The sequence below is a fragment of the Spathaspora passalidarum genome (genome assembly GCF_000223485.1).
Source record: "Spathaspora passalidarum NRRL Y-27907 unplaced genomic scaffold SPAPAscaffold_4, whole genome shotgun sequence".
Lineage (NCBI taxonomy): Eukaryota > Fungi > Ascomycota > Pichiomycetes > Serinales > Debaryomycetaceae > Spathaspora > Spathaspora passalidarum.
This window is the reverse complement of record NW_006767428.1, coordinates 1,335,355-1,355,964: the sequence shown is the minus strand read 5'-3', so window position 1 is coordinate 1,355,964 and position 20,610 is coordinate 1,335,355. Positions and strand designations below refer to the sequence as shown.

Here is a 20,610-nt window from a genome sequence, read left to right as displayed (position 1 = left end):
CAATCTTTTGTTAATTAATTCTATTTATCCGCCATGTCAGATCGTGATTTGGCACACCACTATAAAGTCTTGAAACAGTTTTTGGATATTTCAGATGACCAAACAAGTAGATCCAGAGCACACTCTTCTCGAGCAGAGAGGGCAAGGGAAAAGTTATTGAAGTTATCATATACCCAATTTAAAGAATTGAGTACCGATGTTTATGATGAATTGAAGAGAAGAATTGACGAATCAAAGGGGGAGCCAGATTACCTTTTACCTAAAAATACTTTCCATCCAAAAAGAAACCAGGCGAGACAAAAATTGGCTAGTTTGCCTCAGAACAGATTTAAAGATTTGGTTAGTGATATCTCCTATGAACTTGAACGTAGAGATTTACATAAAGAAAGAAATGGAAGTACAACAAGCAGCAGTTTCCACCAACACACCAGACTGAATTCTACTAATTTGTTACAAAAACAGCTGCTGCATCCACAACCACCATATCATCCAGACTCATACTATCCTAATGAAGATCATTACCACCACCATCCAGTAAACAATAAACTGATCCTGCTGCTGCTGACTCACAGAGATACTGTTGAGGAACAACCGATTGAGGAAGAAGAGGAGGAACCAAAACAATTACAATTGCCTGGTCTTATTCATTCCGAAACCTCCCATTCATTACAGGCCACTAAAGTAGTACCTACCAAGGCCAATCTTGAATGGTCTAGTGATGAAGAGGAAGAAGAACACGAACAAGTGCAGGAAGAAAGCCACCGATATTCTTTTGAAAAGAATTCTCAAAGTTCAGAGCACCTTGAAAAACTGTTTGAAGCAGTGCCTCAAGAACAGCATAAAGAGCAGACCGTGGAAGAACCAAAAGAAGTAGTTCCAGTTGAGGAGAATGTCCATAAAGTTGATAGTGCTGAATTACTTCAGCTTCAATCTCGACTTGAAGATATCCAACAACAATTAAGTCAATCTCACAAAGAAAAAGAAGAGCTTCAAAACCAGCTTGAATCAGTTCGAGGTGATCATGATTATTCAGTTACACAAAACAAATCGCTTTCTGAAGAACTTGAAAATATAGGTCAAGAGAAACAAGCTTGGAGTAGTAAAATTAGTGACTTGGAACAAGAACTAGAAAAAGTTAAAAGTGCAAACGCCTCACTTAGATTAGAGAACCAATCCATTAAAAATCAACCCCATGGTAATTCTAATGGCTCATCTTCACCACAAAAGAAATCAATTAATCGGGATATCGACCTATTCTTGGAAAAATTAGAGAATTTGGATATAAATAAAGCAAATTCACCTACTAGTTCTATTTCCAGCGCTGCTACTATTACACCGCTTGCTACCGATTTAAGAAATCAAGTTAAACTTTGGCAAAGAAGGTATGAAGAACTTCGATCGAGCAATATCGCCAAGGAAATTAAGAAGTCAAGTATAAATAAACCAGAGTTGAAACCATATGTATCGCCACAAGGGTTGATTTCAATCCGATTAGTAAGTGATGTTTATGCCTTGATTGATTCATTTTTCATATACATCAATCAGCCTAATTTTGATTCAGATATTTTATTTGAAAAGATATCTAAGATCTCCATCGTGATTAATGAAATTGCCAACCAAGGTGAATGCAACCACTTGAACACTAATGAACATTCAATGTTATTAAGAGAAGCTGTCACCCATGCTCTTACAGCCACTAGATATCATGCTACCTATAAAAACTTGTTACCTAAATTTGTGGTTGAAAAAGCAATTAATGAGTTGGTATTCTTGGTTTGTGATTTGATTGCCGTGTGTAAATTGAATGAAAATTCTGCCAATATGAGAATACTTGAACCGCAATCTGGAGAAAAGGCCAAAACTCATCAAAAGCAATCACTGTTAAATGAAGATTTCGGAGTAAGACCTTTAAGGATGGCAAATAAGTTGAAGCAACTGAGATCTCCAACCCACGAAACGGCCACATTAGTAAGTGATGCCTTACCAGTAGCTAACAAGAATTCACAACCATCACCTTTTGTTGAAGCTGAACAAACCATGAATGAAGCAGAATCATCCCCATTTCTTGAAAAGAAGAAGTCTTTATCTCCTGAGCGTATTAGATTACCTGAAAAGAAGGAGCCTGAACGAGCTCTGACTGAAGAAGAATCGTCCCCATTCCTTGAGAAGAAGAAATCCTTATCTCCTGAACGTGTTAGATTACCTGAAAAGAATACTACCCCAGAAAGACAAATCAAGAATGGCTCTTCATCTTTGAATTCTCCATTACGTAGTGTCAACAAATTAGCTTCCAAATTCGAGAATACAAAAACAACTCCTACTTCATCACCTCAACAATCCCTTCCTTATTCCAAAGATAGATCAACTCCATCTCCTAGCAATGGTGTTCGTGAATTAGCTCAAAGACTCACCACAAGTGCTGAAGGGGTAGAAAAGAACGAAACACCAAGTAGGACACCTAAGAAGAGTATTCTTGATAAAGTGAGACAATTTGAAATCAGTCCTCAATTACAAAGAAGAACAGAAAGTCCACCAAGAGAAACATCTGAATCAAATGGCTCCACTTCTTACACCGGCAATGATACATCTAGAGAAGTAGTGAACAATGAGCCTATTGCGAAGAAAGCTGAAGAAGTCCCACGTTCTGTCAGCGGCGGTAGCAGGGGTCTTTTACAATCTTTAAGAGCCCGTGTTAATGATGCTGATAAAGTCTCGACTGACGGTGAAGGTGATGCAGGCGCCATAAATAAATCGGATACAACCACCTCTGATAACGAATTGGATAACACTTCAACCGCTGAAACTACCCCGAGTGAAGAAACTGATGAACATGAACTGCATGATGACGACTATGAAAAGAGTCCTAATGTCAGTACTGTTGTTCCAGAGAACAAATCTCTCCCTGTTTCTCAAGAAACTTTACCAGCATCAGAACCTGAAGAGGAAGAAGTCAATGTCCCAGTTGCTGTTTCTAAACGAGATGTCTCATTCGGTGAACCAAGAGGCGATTTCAAGGCCAAGGAAATGGAAAAGAAACCTAGCAAATCAGTCACCATACAGGAACCAGAACAAGATTCAGAAGATGAAGATGAAGATGATGCTGAAATGGAAAAAGCAAGACAACGACAAGAAGCTCGTAAATCAATGGCTGCTGCCCATTTCAACATCGACTTGTTTGATATTGATGATCCTGATAACACCTTGACTCAAGTGCTTCTCTATTTAGAACATCAAACTGTGGAAGTTATAAACACAATTCAATCACTTCTTGTTGCCATTAAAAAGCCTGAAGTTACCAGAGGAGAATTGAGAATAAAGTCAAGTGCTATCACTAAGGTTATCACCCAAATGACTGAAGCTACTAGAACATCTATGAACCAAACTCGTAATTATGCTTTAAAGGAGCATGGTAGTTGGGTCGTCCAGTCTCTTGAAGATTGTACACATAGAATGCTAGTTTTATGTAAGCCTAGGGAAGATAAGTCTGATTCTCAATTTGGAGATAAGAATTTCAAACAAAGATTGGCTGGTATTTCATTTGATATTGCTAAATGTATTAAGGAGTTAGTTAAGAGTGTGGAAGAAGCAAGTTTGAAAGAAGATATTGCCCAGCTTGAAACCAGATTAAGTCATATTGATGATTTGAACTAGTGTGAGTATTTTTTATATGTTAGATTGCTAAGTTTGTATTTTAAAATAAAAGAAAGTTTACGGATTAAAAATATGTATTTTAGTTACCAAGAACCTACTTGTGCTATAAATTATCCGAGGAAACCGTTAGAATAAACGAGATTTTGTCTAACAACCCAATCTATCTATAATGGGAACATAACACAAACTTTATCAAGTTGTTAGTTTGTCAAAATATAAGATAATAACGATTACGAACTCTAAGTTTCCATATGTTATACATTTTTGCTGATATATAGCTTTTCGAAATGGCAATTGACAGTCTTGAGAAATTTGGGTTAGATTATCGAACATATTTTGAAAGGAACTTTTTATGAAATTCAGAATCAATAGTACTGTCAGAGGTATTTGTCTGAGTTTCTTCTGCTTGCTTCTTTTTGTTTGAGAATGTAGACAGCCTCCAACTTTTTTTGACAGGTTTGTTATCTTGGGCAGTATCTTCCAACAGATTGTTTACTTTTGGTTTCTCTTTTTCAGATCTTTCTTTTCGTATTTTTGCAATTTCTGCCATTAGTAAAGCTTCCTCATCATCACTATCAGGATCATCATCATCATCGTCGTCGTCGTCGTCGTCGTTTTCTTCATCTTGATCTTCTGCGTCTTCTTCCTTCTTATCAACATTTTCAGAATCGGTCTTCTCTGTATTTACCAGTTTACTAACCAATTTCTCTTCATTTCTGAACGTTTCTTTATCAACGAATTTTGTTATTTCATCCTGTTTCCATTTTTTCTTAGCATTACCTTCAAGCTGTAGTAGCTCTCGCTTTAATTCCTTTACACCATCTTCAAATTTCACGCTAGGTATATCAGTTCTGTACTTAAGTGAACCCAGCTGAGGCAAGGCTCGAGCATGTACGATTGAATCATTTATGCTTTTGACTTTTCCTCGTTTGCTTTCTAATGTCGGTCTATGATTTGTTGTCATTGTGTAATGATTGATGTAGTGTTGCGATGGTTTAGATTTTGATAAGATTTCTTTGAGTATTTAATTTTTTTTTTTTTGGTTGAACTTGGGATGTGATAAGACACTACAAGGTACACCCGAGGAGAACTAAGCTGAGTAAATATTTGTAATCTATTAAAAGTTCCCTTTAGGAGATATCATAGAATAGACCACAACCAACCAACTAACCAACCTATAATAATACAAATCTAAGAAAAGGAAAGGAAATGAATAGATTTACAACACCACTGGAAATATCATACTAAAGTTTTGGTTGCAAACTGATATAACCTAGAAAAACAAGTGTAAAGTTACATCGTGTCCAAGCACATCCCATATAACGTACGTATATATCGCTAGAACCAACCCAACATTTTCTGATTGGAAGATGTTGGCACCGGAAATTTACTTATTGCTTACTTAATCAAATTCCTATAAGTTCATGCATATAAATCTTTGCTAGTTGTGGGCGGAACTGCGTTATCGGGCGCCTGAAAGATGTACCCCACTTCAAGAATACTTTAGATAATAAAGCTCAGTCATCCAATCAGAACTTATACTTGCTAATTCTATTTTTCGTCCTTTTCAACGTTTTTGATCCTCCATTTACTCCAGTTCAGGAACAATAAGAAACTTCTATCTAAAATATGATTCAAATTTTTTCGTGTAGATTGAAAATTCTCGGCTAGACGGCAAGCTACAAGATCTTAGTCGTTATCAGGAAACATTACCTGATAAGTGGTGTTTCTATCGGGATTTGCCTTCTATCTTGTTGTCTATTTACAACACAACACAACACAAAAAAAAAGTCGGCTAAATAATATTTCATAAACAAGGGAAACATCTTATTTTTTGGCTATTTGTTGGGATCGTTTATGAAAGGGATATTCGGATATTTATCTCCATTACGTGATAAACCTGCACAAACTTGAGCCACTCTATGTTTCGAAATTTAAATTGTGTTGATTTGGAAATACCCCACCCTTTCTCTTATTCTCGAGGTTCCCTTTGTCAGTGCCGAGAATCCCCAGTGTGATAACAGGGCTAAGCCAGACCTCAACGTGACTACGTCATTATCGCTATCGTTATTCTTGATTGTTTCTGGGATAATGTTAGGTTCGGTTCTCCTCTATATTGTTAAATTTTTTTTATTCAAAGGTTTGCTGATCCGTGGAATAAGGTTGCTAATTCCTTATAAGTTAACGAGATCGGGTTTATTTTAATGTACGTCGAAAAATAATAACGCTTGAGAGTGTGTAGTCCAGTCGCAATTCAAGTGATGTTGCATTTACGATGAAACTCCCACATGTCTTTTATCTTTAGTTCGAGGCTTAAGTGTTTGCAGTATTGTGTAGACACCGATCGCAGTATTACCCAATTAGGAACGCTTGCCGGGCCATAAAGAATCTCGCAGAAATTCCAAGGGCGCATTTTTCCGAGACTTTTTGTTAGTAGGATTGGATCCATCCCCACATAAATAAAATATACCCCTCTTCTTAGACACGTCAAGTTTGACAAAGGGCAACGATATTACAAAGGGGGGTTCTAATATAGTGGTCATGGATAATTTGTAACCGGTACATGCCCCACCTAAAGATGCAACAAACTTAATCACGGATAAAACCTGATCACGGAATAAAACCTAAATTGTGTTTGATACCCAAGTACGGCACCATTTTATCCGTACAATGAAAAAAAAACAAGACTAAGTGTCCCCCCAATTTGATTCTTCCTTACGTCTCACCACTGCTTAATAATGTATTTGTTATTTTTAATAATTGCAATCCTGCATGAGATTGACGCATAACCTCCACTTTTATTTTTAGAGTAAATTAGTTTGATATTTGGTAGCAGCCATACATAGAAAAATTAATTTAAAACCAAAATTATCAAAAAAAAAAATAAAAGAAAGGAAAAAAAAAAATTTGGTGCAGCTAAAGTATTAATACTGCAAACCACCCAAACACCCCCAAGGCTTTTTTTTTTGACAGCTTATATATGACATTTACGTAAAAGACCTTTATTAGTTTCTTTCTTTCGTTCTTTGTTTCTTTATATCTCACTTGACTTTCTATTTAGTTCATATTCTGGCATTAACCAGTTCAACTGTCATCAAGTCATGTTTGTGTTTCCTGCATTTGATACAAATTATAAAACAAGAAAGAGAACATTTAAATGTTGCCAAAATTGTCGAATCAAACGAACAAAATGTGAAATAACTTCCACTGATTATGAAGCTTTGGGGTGTCTCAACTGTAGAAGACACAAGTTCAAATGCTCCTTAATAAAGAAGAAGGCCCATCCAACTGACGAGCCTCAGACCCAACCTCAACAACAACCACTACAACAAGTGCCACAATCCCAATCACAACCACAATTGCAATACCAACAAATATCCCAATCACCTGTAGATGATGGAAATGTCTCATATTCAATGCATCCGCCTGCTTCAAAAGGACCAAGCTCTGTTAACATGATACAACAACCAATGTCTCAATTTGGAGAACCGGAAATGTCTATAAATACACCTCCTCAATTAGCACAACTTATGAATCAAACCCCATCACAAGAGTATATCCACCCACAAACACCCACATACCACCAGGCACAACCACCAAAGTATCATCAACCGCAAGCACCACAATCACACGGACCGCCACCTCCTGGCCCACATGCTGTTAGAGCTGCATCTATCTCCGATATTTCGCATGCTGCTAAATCCAGCACTTCAATGACATCAGCATATACTACCAACTCCTCTGCCATTACCACACCAAGTTCCAGCATTAACCAAGCATCACCAGCTGCCAATCCGCCAGCACCACATTTAGCACCAAGAAGTTTTAGCTCAGTATCTTCCTTCCATTCTGTTCCTCCTCCTGCTGCTATAGACATGACGCAAATAACTCCACAATACCTTCATGATACATTTAACTTCAATACTTCTACTCGACTGGACACCACGTTCCAATATTTGTTCCATGGGCATCCAAAGGTTATTATATCCTCTCAAGATAAAGACCAAACTATTTACCATGAATCGGGTGTGTATGTTAAAACAAAGAAGGAAGATGATAAGAAATCATACAAAATCAAACATTTTGGGTCTGATACTGAGAAGCATTTCAATATAAAGAGTGAAAAAGTGTACCAATTCTTATTATCCATCAATGCATTTACTTTAAGTAGTCCAGATTACCCAATTAGTAAAGAAGATGAAGTCAGTTTATTGAAGTTATATTTCTACAAAACGAACTCCATATTTCCTTTGGTTCAAGAAAACTTCTTTTGGAAAGAGTATAATGAAAACAAGGCACAAAACACATTAATTTACGGTATGGTGTTGGCAATTTCCCGTGATAAACTTGCTGAACCAATTTTAAAGCGAATATTCCTGCTTGGATCAATTGCACGTACTGGTCATCCAATCCTTGAGATGAACCAAGAACAGTACAATACTGAGCTCGTCAAGTTCATGTCTGATTTAGAATTCAAAATCCGTCAACTAATGCTTATCCTCGTACAATTGGGAGATGAAGATAAGTTTAGTCGTATTGCCGTGCATTTGCTTCTCCTGTTACATTTCGGTTATGACAGATTAGGTAACGAACAAAGTGCCCATGATTTAATGGATGCGATTGGTATCGGTACTGCTATTGGGATTCATATGAAACGCTTACCACAAAGGTCCGCGGAATTCATTGAATATTCAACCAATCTTTGGTGGTGTTGTTATGTTTTTGACAGATTCAATGGTTTGGTTAATGCTCGACCATGTTTTATCAAGCTGGAGGATTTCAATGTTGATTTGCCATATAGTAATATAACCTTGCTTAAAATGGTGCAAATTGCTCGCAATTTGGAAAATATGTTTTTTGCAGTGTTTCAACCATTTAATAATAACAATATCCCAACCAACAATTCCATGGCCAGATATTCCAAGTTTAACATTGATGAGTTCCAAAAGATTGAATTTGAATTGTGCGAGCAGGAAAGAAGCAGCGGTCGACAAATTTACTCCATTGGCAAAACCAGCGATAAGCACCAAGATTATATTCTTGATTCTACTCATTTGCTTACTCGAGTAGTTAATAATGTTGTTATTCTTGCTTCTCAAAAGGGGAAATACGATAATCCAGAAATTCCTAATCATATCCCAGAGGCAATTGCTCTTCGTGCTAGTCTGAATATGTTGTGGTATTTATCAAACATGCCAGACGAGTATTTAATTCAATTACCTATGATTCCATGGTGTATGTCACTTGGAATGGCAGTTGCATTAAAGAAATATGCAAGACAACATGTTACAAAGTATAATTTCTCGGAATATGATCAATATCATGACGAATATGAATTTGAAAGTTATGTTTCGTATTTGGAAAAGTTTTCGGCTACTTGGTATGTGGTTGATGAAATATGTCGATTAACTCGAGATTTCACTGATAAATTAGAAAAGAAGATGTTGAGGAAAAAGAAGCGGGATGCCGCCAGAGCAAAGGAAGAAGCCACCATCAAAAAGGCTAAGAAGGAAGGAGAAAATTCACAATCACCACAATCAACCAACAGACTTAGTGTGGTGCCAGAACAAGACCAACTTCAAACTAGTTCTACCGTTCCACCAATTCCAATAATCCATACAAATTCTTCAAACGTTTCTGCAGGGGTAGATTCAAATATTGGGGAATCTCCATTCATGCACCCTGATGCACCATTTGATCCAGCATCTACCGGGTCAGTAGGGTCAATTAGTTCCGATACTTTGGATCAATATGATCAATACTTTGAATCTATGCAAATTGATATTTTTAATAATGATTTCTTTAAAGATGTTCCTAACGTGATTAATTTGTTGAATTAGTTTATAAAAAGAAAATAGAAAAAGTTTTAATGATTAGTGTGATGACTATAATATTTAGGTTGTTTATATTTTTGGTTTCTATATAAAAATAAAAACTGTATTATTTTGGTGAATAGAAAGAGGTTTCTTTGGCTTAATGTGGAATAGAAGAAACATACATCTGAAAAGAAGAGAATTTAGTAAGTAATTTCTCGTTAAAGATAAGGAAGAGCATATCCTTGATCTAAGATATAATTGCACAAGAGCAGTTAGTAGAAAAGACTGGAACCATATAATTGTGATTACCGAGCACTCCTTTCGATAGGTTGTACCATACTGTGGGTTTATTGTTAAATGTACCAGATTTAAGAGAGATAGATCTCCATGACCATTGAAGTACACTATTTTATATTATTTGTCTATAAAAATAACTATTCTTCATCGGATTGAATTTCGTCTTCCCAACCTTCTTCCTCATCATCCCCTCTTCTAGGCATCAATTCACTCATAACCGGACCACCCAACTCTTTCAACAATTCGTTCACTTGTTCAACCAATCCAAGGTCACAATCTTCAACAGCATCACTATTAATAATCTTATATCCTTGAGTAAGTGTACTTTTAGCTTCATTTAATATGGCAGTTATTTCGGGATTGTCTGATTGTTTTAATGTGTTGATATCAATATCTCTATAATCTTCTTCTTCCAGACCATTGAACAACAATTGCTTGGCTTTGAATAAACCGGCCAATGCTTCGATATAGTATGAATCCAAGATAGAATCATTGATGTCCTGAACACTTGAAGCAATCACTGCGGCACGATCGTAAAGTTCCAATTCCGTGGCGAATCGGGAAAGTGTGAGTAATGGTTGGATTAATTCAACATATTCCATCCCAATTTCAAATGCATTGTTATCATTAGCTTCGGCAGCATCATTGGCAGCTTGTTCGAGCTTAGTTTTCTTTGCTTGGAATAGTTCCCAGGATTTTTCCAATGCAACCACAGCATCAGGGTTACGTTGTTGAGAAATTCGAATAGAGGCAAGTAAGGAGTATGCTTCAGGGTTAGCATCATCCAATTTCAAAGAATGTTGAATTAATTCTTCACACTTTGATTCCGCCTCTGGCTCCATACATAAATCAGTCATCCAAACTTCAATCTCACCAAAGATCCCGGAGTTCAATTTTTCGATAATCCAATGACGTAACTTAGATACATCATTTCCACTACCACCATACATCGTCAATAATCCTTGATCAACATTACCATTATTTAAATCTTCTAAATATGCACTTAATTTGTTCAATGCTATATTGACATAATTAAGCCCATCGGCACCACCGATGATTTGACCCAAGTAAAGAAACTTTTCCACACCTTCATTAGCTTCAGGGTCCATTTCACATGCTTTGGATAACACCTGGTATGCTTGTTCCAATTGATTGGTTTCTAAAAGAGTTTCACCATATACCAGGAGAAATTGGGTAGAATCAACATGAGAATTGAGATGTTTGGTTAGGAGCTCAAGTGCTTGGTCTGGCTGAGATGTTTCAAGAAGGGCCCTTGCCTGTGATATTATCTCTGTTGTTGACATTGTCGTTGTTTAGTGTCCGATGAGCAGCAGCGCAGATATTGAAAAGTTGAAATTTTTTATTTTCGCACTGATTGTGGTTTTACTTGATATCAACACTCATAAGCAAGAAATGAACCACGCAACATACAAGGGACTAACTAACGAATATGAAATCGTGGCACTACTACATCATCGGTCCAAAAACCAACATCGTCAAGCAGATTGGTTCATGCATTTGAATATAACGTATAGACATCTTAGACGGATCCTCAAGTTACAGATCGACATTAATCGACTACAACCTAAACCCAAGAAGAACCAGCTGAAAATCTTGTATAAAACAAATGAAATAGTGAAGTTAAGTCAGGGGTTAATCAAAAGGAGCAAACTGGCTTATTATTCGTATAATTCTATCTTGTGTTTGGGACAGTTTATCACATTAGGATTTGCACTTCTTGCATCGCTAGCCAAAATCAATAGATTATTACTTGAGATACCGAGTGTGGCTAACAGTGCAACGACTAGGATAGTCGAGAGCAATGCGACAGGTGTTGCGCAAACAGAGGATGATTTAGGTGTTGAGTTCATACCTGAAGTTGTAAAAGATGTTCCAGAACAAAGCGAGCCAAGCCAAGAGCCAAGTCTAAGCATCGATGACATATTTGATACGAAACCTAAAAAGAAGAAAAAGAAATCACGATCAGCTACTCCATCAACAATAGACGATATCAAACAAACTGGTTCAGATAAACCAAAGAAGAAAAAGAAAAAAAAGAGTGCTATAGACGACATATTTGGATAATAAATACTCTTTTATTAATAAAACAAACTAAACATAAAAACACAATATAAAACTTAAAAACAAAACCCTATCCCCTTTTAAAAATCGTAGCTAATTAATTAATACATAAACCTGTCCATATGGTACATTATTATCGTCAGTAACTTTTTTTTCATAAGCATATCTTGTACATTCCTTTAATATTGATACATCATTACTGGCTGCTGTGGTACTTGTTGCTGTTGCTGCGATTGAGAATCGGGGGATTGTGACATGGCGTAAGGGGAAGGGATAGGGTATTGTTGCTGTTGTTGTTGTTGTAACGATTGTTGAAGTTGTTGTTGATTCAATTTAACATAATTCACAATTTCATTGAAATTATTAAAGGTGGCATTGTTCAATTGATCGATATCAAGGCAGAATTCATCATCATATTCTCCTATGCTGTCCAAAGAATTACGTATTTGAGTATTGGTAAATTGATCAAACTGCGGAATATCTCTTTGTTGGTTGAAGTCTTGTTGTAAGTGTGGTTGTAATTGTTGTTGGTCGAAATATGCCGTGTTATTCACTGGTGGATTTTGCAATGTCATATAACTCAATGGTGAACGCATTATAGAAGTTGGGGTGTTGTAACTGCCTGGAGATTCTCCATATGGAGTATCCATAGAACCAGGAGTTTCTTCCATATCTGATTTACGGTTAACTTCACCAATAACTCTGGAAGCATATGGTAATAAGTCAGGATCGACATCCTTATTCTTTTCCAATTGTTTTCTTAATCTATTCTTTATTCTTGACTTGCCTTTGAATCCAGCAGGCAAGTACTTACATTCACCACCTTCGACATGTAATTCACACCATATTTCGGCATTGGGGAAGAATTCTCCACACATGGAACATGAACCACTAGAAGTAGCTCTTTGTTTGGTTTTAGTACCCTTTGGATATTTGAAATGTCTTGACTTTAAATGGGTTTTGTATGTATCTCTTCTCGAGAACCCACCGTTAGGATGACACTTGTGAGTGATGTTATTTTCGTCAATATAGATACTGACTTTGTGGAATGGACATGTGTATGCTTTATTCACAGCATGCTTCTTTAAATGTCTGGTTAAATATCCCCTGATTTTAAAAGTAGCATCACAATGAGGACAGTGATGGATTTTACCTTCAGCATCAGGACTTTCGGCTGATTGTTCACCTTGAGAAGATACAGAACTCTTGTCATCATCTACATCTGGTGTGAATGGAGAAGTAGTGTTAGTTGTGGTTGGAGTTGCAGAGTTTTCTTTGCGAATCTTTTGTGATAAAGTACTGGAATTACTGGTGTTGGAAATGGTTGGAGACAAGTCATGATGCTTGATGTCATTTGAGTTTACTGGTTGTTTATCCATTCTGAATGCATCTAATTCATGACCTGGTGTAATTACATCATCAGTAAATGTCCATTCAATTTCACCTTTATCATTTTTAAAGGGTAATAAACGAGTGGTTAATCCAGTAGAACATGAAATAGGAGTGTGTAAATTTTCAGAACGTTCTGTGTGTTTACGAAGTTCATTTTCAGTTAATTTAGATTCTTCCTTAGTTGTATTTCTTTGAGTTAATATGGTGGCGTCTTCACTAATAGAAGGGAATAAAGTTGGTGGCTTTTTTGTCTTTTTTGTCTTGGTGATAGCTTTATCTGATGGCCCAGTCTTTGGAACATCTTCAGGTATCACTGGTAATGGTAATATGAAATGATAAATAGCATTTATTATGTGCAATACTGTACTTACAACAAATGTGTAAATATTTGACAACATTGAATACTGTTGTGGAGCTTGTGCTTGAATGGTCATGTTGAATGATTTTTTTTGTTGTTGTTATCTAGTTGTAAAGAAGTAGTTAATGTAGTTATTTGTGCAATAGCTTATGTTGTTGACTTTGTTGTTGTTGTTGTCGTCGTCGTCGTTAAAATTTGTAATCTATTTCAGAAAGAAAAAACCATACGATGTTCGGTTTGTTCGGTGTTTGATTGGATTTTTATCACGTGAGTGGCGAAGTTGCTTAGTTTTACTAATAATTTGGGCAAAATAAGTGACAGGGTTAAACTAGTTAAGTAATGCGGTTGGTTGTAAACGTTAAACAAAGAAACAAAAAAACTAAATGGTTAGTTGCTGTAGTTATATGAAAAGGAAAAAGTTTTTTTAATATTTTTGTCTGTCACCTCCTCCTATTCGAAAAATCTTAGTTAAGGGCGAGACCAGAAATTTTGAGGATCATTTAAAATGGGCAAAGCAAAAAAAGACAAAAAATTATTTTGCTAAAAATAAAAGAAAAAAAAGGAGTTCGAAAAAAAAAGTCAGAAATAAAAAAAAAAAAACTTAAGATTTAGCGGGTACATTAGAGAATGCCGCGGTAATTATAGTACCACTCCATACAAAATTAAAACAATCCGGATAAAAATAAAAATAAAAAAAAAATAACTCAACAAGTAAATAAAAAAAAAGAAACTTCTCCAAGTGTGTATCGCCTTAAAATTGAAGATACTCAATTGTGCAGATAAACGTATTACACAAACCATCTTTCTAAACCGCCGTGACTCGGTCATTCAAAATCGGCATATGTTTAGATTACTAAAAAAAGCATGATCCCCTGACTACAGTTAGATGTCATCACTGGAGTCATAATGCCCTGACACGAGTTGTCAAAGTCAATGAGGGGTATACTGAAGGTGGGTGCGTCTGCAAGATGCCTTAATTCTCTGCATACAAAACAGTTGTTTGTCACTTTTGTGTCTCTTTAGTATGCATTAAATTTGTTCACTCGCCATTTATTTCCATTTTTTATTTCTGATGGTTTTATTAAGGGAGAAAAATAATTTGAGATTTTACCTAGTGCTGTAATTAACTTAGACCAGGGTAATTTTAGTCACGCTCATAAACTTTAAAGTATGTCTCTTGGCAGTCTTGTGATAATTGCTTGGTTAGATTATCTTGAACTACTCATAGATTGATAGAAATATCGACCAGAATTCCTAATACTGGAAAGCTCGTTAATGTTATAATTGAGGGGAACATTACTTCGGTAATTCACTGCGGCTAAAGTTTACCATAGTAAATTTCATGCACGCGAGTAGATAGATTTTTTTTTCGATAAAGAAGATCTCGATCTAACCCCATATATGATGTAATAATAGAACATGTGAACACATAGATCTTAATATATGACATCAACACCCATATCACAGCATGTTGCATCTTATTTCTCCGAGATTAATTATTTAGCACAAACCCTAACTCTATTTAAATTTCAACATAGTGTGTACTGACAACCGGTTTTTCTTCTAGCTTTGTGTGGATAAACTTGAAAAAAAAAAGAATTAAAAAATTAAAAAAATTTTCTATAGCGAACCATCTCTTTCTCGGCGCATCACACCATATTAACATATAGATCATGACTCACATAGAGAATATTCCCGAGGTGAACCTTGCAACACTTACTCATCCATGTATTTCCAACCAAAATGGGACGTACTGGTTTTATGAAAAGTCAGCAGAATCATTCCCTGGTCAAGCATTTGCATTAGAGATAAATAAGATCTTGTACCATACAAAGACAATCTACCAAGATATTCTTATATTTGAATCAAAAACCTTTGGCAATGTGCTTGTTCTTAATGGAATTATTCAATGTACCGAGAAGGACGAATTTGCATATCAAGAGTTGATAACTCATGTGCCAATAATGGCCCATCCAAACCCTAAGAAGGTATTGGTTATTGGTGGTGGAGACTGTGGTGTTATTCGAGAGTTGATAAAACACGTTGAAGATGATACCGTGGAAGAAATCACTATGGTAGAAATTGACGATATGGTAATTCAATTACTGTGCAAGTTCTTACCATCCATGGCATACCAAATCCGTCACCCCAAGGTCAACTTGATTATTGATGATGGGTTTAAATATTTAAAGGAAACAACCAAGAAGTTTGATGTTATAATCACCGACTCGTCTGATCCTGAAGGACCAGCGGAAGAATTTTTCCAGATTAACTATTTTAAATTATTATTAAATGCATTGAGTATAAATGGTATTGTGATTATGCAATCCCTGGAAAATATATGGTTAAATTTAGCATACCTCAAGGATTTAATCTACAAGGCAAAACAAGTGTTTAACAATGTGCAATATTGTCAATGTTATATGCCCAGTTATACTTCAGGACAATTAGGATTGATTATAGCTTCAAACAGTGAAGGTGATTTAACCAACCCTGTAAGAAGGTTTGACTTGGAAAAAGAAAGTAAAATGTTCAAGTATTATAATCAACAAATCCACCACAGTTCCTTTGTGTTGCCAACTTGGGCAAGTAATTATTTACGTGGGTAAGCAAAAAAAGGTTTAGCATGCATTAGATTAGTAAACATATAGAATACGGTAATAAAATAACACTTTGGGAATACTATCCCGATTCTATTTATAGACACAGCTAGCAGAATATGTATACATTGGCTTATCCACTTTGGTTGCAAATTCAAGACACACATTATTGTACACGCTCAAAATGAATTGTTCTCCTTGTTGTCATTTTGAACACAATGCACGACCGCCTCGTGGAAATGCCATATTCTTTTTTTTATTTATTTTTATTCTTTTTTTTTGTGTTGACGATGACAAGGAGAAAAAGAAGGAGGAAAATTTTTATCCTCATTTGCACTACTACCAAAGAACACGACCTTGACTGTATTTACACCTTTCGCTGGTACAACCAAACCCATCAACCAAAAACAATCAAAGGGTGTGTCTGAGTTACCAAATTTTTAGTAAATAAGTTGCAACCAAAAAAAATTGTGAACCCACTGATAACCACAACAACCAACGGCAAACAGTGATAAACCCACAACAATCTAGATACACAGAAGAATATAACAATTTCAATCGTTAATTCTTTTTTAAAAAGATCAAACTTCTACACTCATTTAAAATGTCTACTGGTGACGCAACTGAAGATGACTACAGCACTAACATTGATGAACAATTGTTAGCAGCTGTGGGAAAAGCCACAACCACAAACGAATCAAATGATGATGCCAATGATATGACAAGAATCAAATTGGAACAAATTGCAGCCCATGCAACCACCAGTAAAAGCAAGAAGGCGCGTCAATCACAACAGCACACTCCACAACCGGAGAATGAAGAGGACCAATTGAAAAAGTACCAACAAATGCAACAGCAACAGGAACAACAACAGCACCATCACCACCACCACCAACAACAACAACAACAGCAGCACCATCATCAACAATTGGCAGCTGCAGCAGCTGCGGCCGCCGCAGCAGGTATACATCAGCTGCAAGCTCACCACTTGGGTGATTTAAGCAATGCCTCGACTACAGATGAACTTTCTGAATACAATATTCAAATTCCTGAACCAATCATAGACTCCAAACTGAAAATATACCCTGTGATTGAAAACACCATCACTGCAAACGGTAATTTAATCACAAGGCCATATCCAGAACAAATATTTCACAATCGTGATGATTTGAATGATTTCATTCAAGAGTTTGCAAGAGATAACGGATTTGGCGTCGTGATTGCCCATTCTAACAAGAAGGCTATTTATTATACTTGTGAATTAGGAGGAAGGTATCGTCAAAAGAAATCCAAAAAGGATCAAGAAGAAGAAGAGCCTGTGGATGAATCACATCATATTGATGTCGGTGATGGATACATGTTGGATCCAAACACCAAGACCAAGAAATTGAAATGCCCATTTTCTATGACTGCGCTGTTCAAGAAGTCTACTGGAGTGTGGACATTAAGAACCACTTGTAATGAACATAACCATCCACAATTGGATCCATTGAGTAATCATCCTATGTTGCGTAAACGCAGCGATGAATTAAACTTGTTGATTTTGGATTTGTATAAAGTTGGAACTAAACCGCTGCATATTGAAGCTAAGATCAAGGAACAATATCCTGATGTATTAATCAAACGAGAAGATATCTATAATGAAATCAGAGGATACAAACGTAAACTCAAGAAGCAAACTGCCAGATTTGGACAAATCTCATCGGCTAGATTGTCGAACTATAGAAGGCGTACCCAACAATTATCACTGCAACAAGGTCAACCTCAGGGTGATGATGCCGCTGCCGTGGCTGCTGTTGCCGCCGCTGCTGCTAATGCCAATGCATTCTTGCATCAAGATGAAGGGTCGGAAGTATTGTATGATATACCCCACCACCAAATCCATCATCAAGTACATCACCCTTCACAACAACAACTTCACCAATTGCAACAACAGCAACAGCACGCACAACAACATCAACATTCACAACAGCACTCGGATGAGTTCCAAAGACAATTTAATGAAGCCTCGGCTGCAGTTGAATCACAATATCAACAATACCAATATGATGGAGAAGGGAATAATAATAGTGGAAGTTCATCTTCTGCAGTTGCCATTGCTGCTGTGGCCAATGCTGCTCGAGCTGCTGCCGGTGGATCCAACGGACAACAGCATTATAACAATGATGATGAATTGTCTATTGATAATATCGATAGCCGGTTAGTTGGGGAATAAGAGATGTTTTTTATCAGTTTATTGTTTAATTTTGTATATTATTTGTTTTATTTACATTCCTTTGAGTATTTCCAATCCTTCACTTCTTTCTTCGAATAATCTAGCTAATTCACTAACTTTACGTCCGCGTATTACTGGTTTCTTTACGGGCGTTTGTGGTATTATATCTTGTTCAACTGAAGACTCTTTTTTCAATTTGGGTATATTTGAAAATTTATACTTTTGGGGTGGGAATTGTAATTCAACCTTTAGGGTTTCTTGAGATGAAATCGCCAGTTTGTAGGAAGGAGAATCTTTGAATATTGTATCGGTTGACGAGTTAGTTGACGAAGTATCATCAATTGTTAAATCGTAGTTTTGGTCATACGAAGTGTCTGGCAAGTACTGGCTGGGTGGCGGTAATTGAGTAGTGCTGGGGATTGCAGTGGGTATTGGTGCTTTGGTCTGTGTGCTTCCTGAGATTGTTTCTGTAATGGTGTGTATGTGATAATCATTTCTAATGCTTGACCAATCCTCCAATACATTCTTTATAAATCTCTTGACAATTTGCACGTTGTTCTGGTTTGTAGATATCAATTCGTGACTTAAACAATGGGCAAGACAATTTGATAAAGTCACCGGGGTATGCTTTGTGATCTCTGTTTGAATTAGCTTATAACAGGTGTTGAACAATTGAAGGAGTAATTGATCATAATTTCTGGTTTCTTCGTTGGATTTCAATTGTTGTATTATATTAGCTAGTGTTTGTTTCGTGTATGATGTATTATCTTGAATTGGTAGTGTGATTGAAGCAACTTGTAATAAAGGATATGGCAACTCCAGGAGTAATTTCTTGAAGGTTCCCGATATACAATACAAGTCAAAGTCGTTAATCCAAATCAACTGATTTCTCATTATACATTTAAAAAATATCTCAGTTGCTTGTTTGTTACCTGGTTTGTGGAAAATTAGCTCTACCTTGTCACCATTTTCATCAATGATATTGAAGATTTGATATAAATGATGGTGGAAAGTCTCATGGGTATGCCTGTCAAGTCTTACCAACGGGTTAATCACGGGAGTATATCTCATAGCTAATTCAACCCCACTTGGTTCTAATTGTAAGTCGTGTTTATAAACATTCAATGATATTTTTAATCTTGTGATATCCAAATAATGACTAAGTTTGTTCAAGTTGTCGCAGTGAATAACCTGAGTATTATCATTGGACTTTGTGCTGATATCAAACATGTTAAGCAATTTGTTAAATTGCTCCAAGTTTTTTTTGGTTGAGTTGAAATTATAAACGATTTCAGTTATGGATTTGATAAACCAACTGTCATGAACAGCAAAGATCTTGATGACATTATTAAGGTTGTGGTTGTCACTGTCAACAAACGACTTTAGGAATTTGATACCCCATACCCAACTGATCTTGTTTAAACCGCAGTTAAACATAATCAAGATATATGGCTGGGTTGGAACATGATTCATTAGTGTTAGGATGAATTCATCGTAGTTTATAATGTCGGGTGAGGGTAGGTATGACGTATCGAATATATAGATTGGGTAATTAGTTATAGGATCTCGTACGAGTGTTTTATAGAAGATTCTGTCCATGTCTGTGAGTATATGTTGTAAACGGGTAAATAAATAATGATAAATTTCTAAGTTGGATAGTATTACGAATAGATACGGTTGTGCTGGAAGTATAACAGACGCCTTCACTTAATAATGTGTGGGACAACCTTAAAGGGGGTTTAAATATTTTCTTTAGTTTTTTTGCTGTTTGTTTTTTTTTATTTTTTTCATATAAACAAAAAAATAGCGCGCGCGTTGTGAGTCTGTTTTCGGTAGAAGCCGATTTCTAAATTTACTTTGATTAATCCCGGCTTCTTAATATAGAATGATTCTCTGGGAGTTGCTTTCGGGTCATTGGTTGCCCTTGTTTGCAACCGTATTTGATATATCGTTCCGTAATGTTACAAAATGTTCCTATATACTGAAGAATATCTTGATGTGATTTCACTGCTACATCTAGAAGCGATGTACCAGATTATATGGGCCAGTTAGGTTAATCATTCTCTGAAGATTTCCAACCTGGTGATATCCAGGTTTTTATCAGGCTGCAAATACTACTGTAGAAACTAAAACAAACAAACAAACAAACAAACAAACGTGCCTTGAACGTCTCAATGAACTGCCAAAATACTAAATCTA

At 36.2% G+C, this 20,610-nt stretch overlaps 9 protein-coding genes across 9 annotated transcripts; 5 read left to right on the top strand and 4 right to left on the bottom strand. All coding sequences in view use genetic code 12, as the record gives it.

The window, feature by feature from the left end:
- Positions 1-33: 33 nt before the first annotated feature.
- On the top strand, positions 34-3,651 carry SPA2 (Spa2p; the record flags this gene model as incomplete). Its single annotated transcript, XM_007375709.1, has 1 exon — positions 34-3,651. One exon carries the CDS (start codon positions 34-36, stop codon positions 3,649-3,651), a length of 3,618 nt encoding a protein of 1,205 aa, XP_007375771.1.
- Positions 3,652-3,711: 60 nt separating this feature from the next.
- Positions 3,712-4,648, bottom strand: SPAPADRAFT_61560 (U2-type spliceosomal complex subunit; the record flags this gene model as incomplete). The annotated part of the gene is made up of 1 exon (XM_007375708.1): positions 3,712-4,648. A coding segment is annotated over one exon (220 nt), but the record flags the coding sequence as incomplete, so codon positions are not given.
- Positions 4,649-6,752: 2,104 nt separating this feature from the next.
- Positions 6,753-9,491, top strand: SPAPADRAFT_138574 (uncharacterized protein; the record flags this gene model as incomplete). The annotated part of the gene is made up of 3 exons (XM_007375707.1): positions 6,753-7,055; positions 7,138-7,147; positions 7,525-9,491. The coding sequence occupies 3 exons, from the start codon at positions 6,753-6,755 to the stop codon at positions 9,489-9,491; spliced, it is 2,280 nt and encodes a 759-aa protein (XP_007375769.1).
- A 373-nt stretch (positions 9,492-9,864) lies between these two features.
- On the bottom strand, positions 9,865-11,101 carry SPAPADRAFT_61558 (uncharacterized protein; the record flags this gene model as incomplete). The annotated part of the gene is made up of 1 exon (XM_007375706.1): positions 9,865-11,101. One exon carries the CDS (start codon positions 11,066-11,068, stop codon positions 9,902-9,904), a length of 1,167 nt encoding a protein of 388 aa, XP_007375768.1.
- Positions 11,102-11,156: 55 nt separating this feature from the next.
- STP2 (Stp2p) lies at positions 11,157-13,993 on the bottom strand (the record flags this gene model as incomplete). The annotated part of the gene is made up of 1 exon (XM_007375704.1): positions 11,157-13,993. One exon carries the CDS (start codon positions 13,670-13,672, stop codon positions 12,026-12,028), a length of 1,647 nt encoding a protein of 548 aa, XP_007375766.1.
- Positions 11,178-11,849, top strand: RMP1 (Rmp1p; the record flags this gene model as incomplete). Its single annotated transcript, XM_007375705.1, has 2 exons — positions 11,178-11,576; positions 11,631-11,849. The coding sequence occupies 2 exons, from the start codon at positions 11,178-11,180 to the stop codon at positions 11,847-11,849; spliced, it is 618 nt and encodes a 205-aa protein (XP_007375767.1).
- Positions 13,994-15,220: 1,227 nt separating the features above from the next.
- On the bottom strand, positions 15,221-20,148 carry ECM25 (Ecm25p; the record flags this gene model as incomplete). The annotated part of the gene is made up of 1 exon (XM_007375701.1): positions 15,221-20,148. One exon carries the CDS (start codon positions 20,008-20,010, stop codon positions 18,463-18,465), a length of 1,548 nt encoding a protein of 515 aa, XP_007375763.1.
- On the top strand, positions 15,270-16,221 carry SPAPADRAFT_61556 (spermine synthase; the record flags this gene model as incomplete). Its single annotated transcript, XM_007375703.1, has 2 exons — positions 15,270-16,091; positions 16,117-16,221. The coding sequence occupies 2 exons, from the start codon at positions 15,270-15,272 to the stop codon at positions 16,219-16,221; spliced, it is 927 nt and encodes a 308-aa protein (XP_007375765.1).
- Positions 17,110-20,133, top strand: SPAPADRAFT_61555 (uncharacterized protein; the record flags this gene model as incomplete). Its single annotated transcript, XM_007375702.1, has 1 exon — positions 17,110-20,133. The coding sequence occupies one exon, from the start codon at positions 17,554-17,556 to the stop codon at positions 18,409-18,411; it is 858 nt and encodes a 285-aa protein (XP_007375764.1).
- Positions 20,149-20,610: the final 462 nt, after the last annotated feature.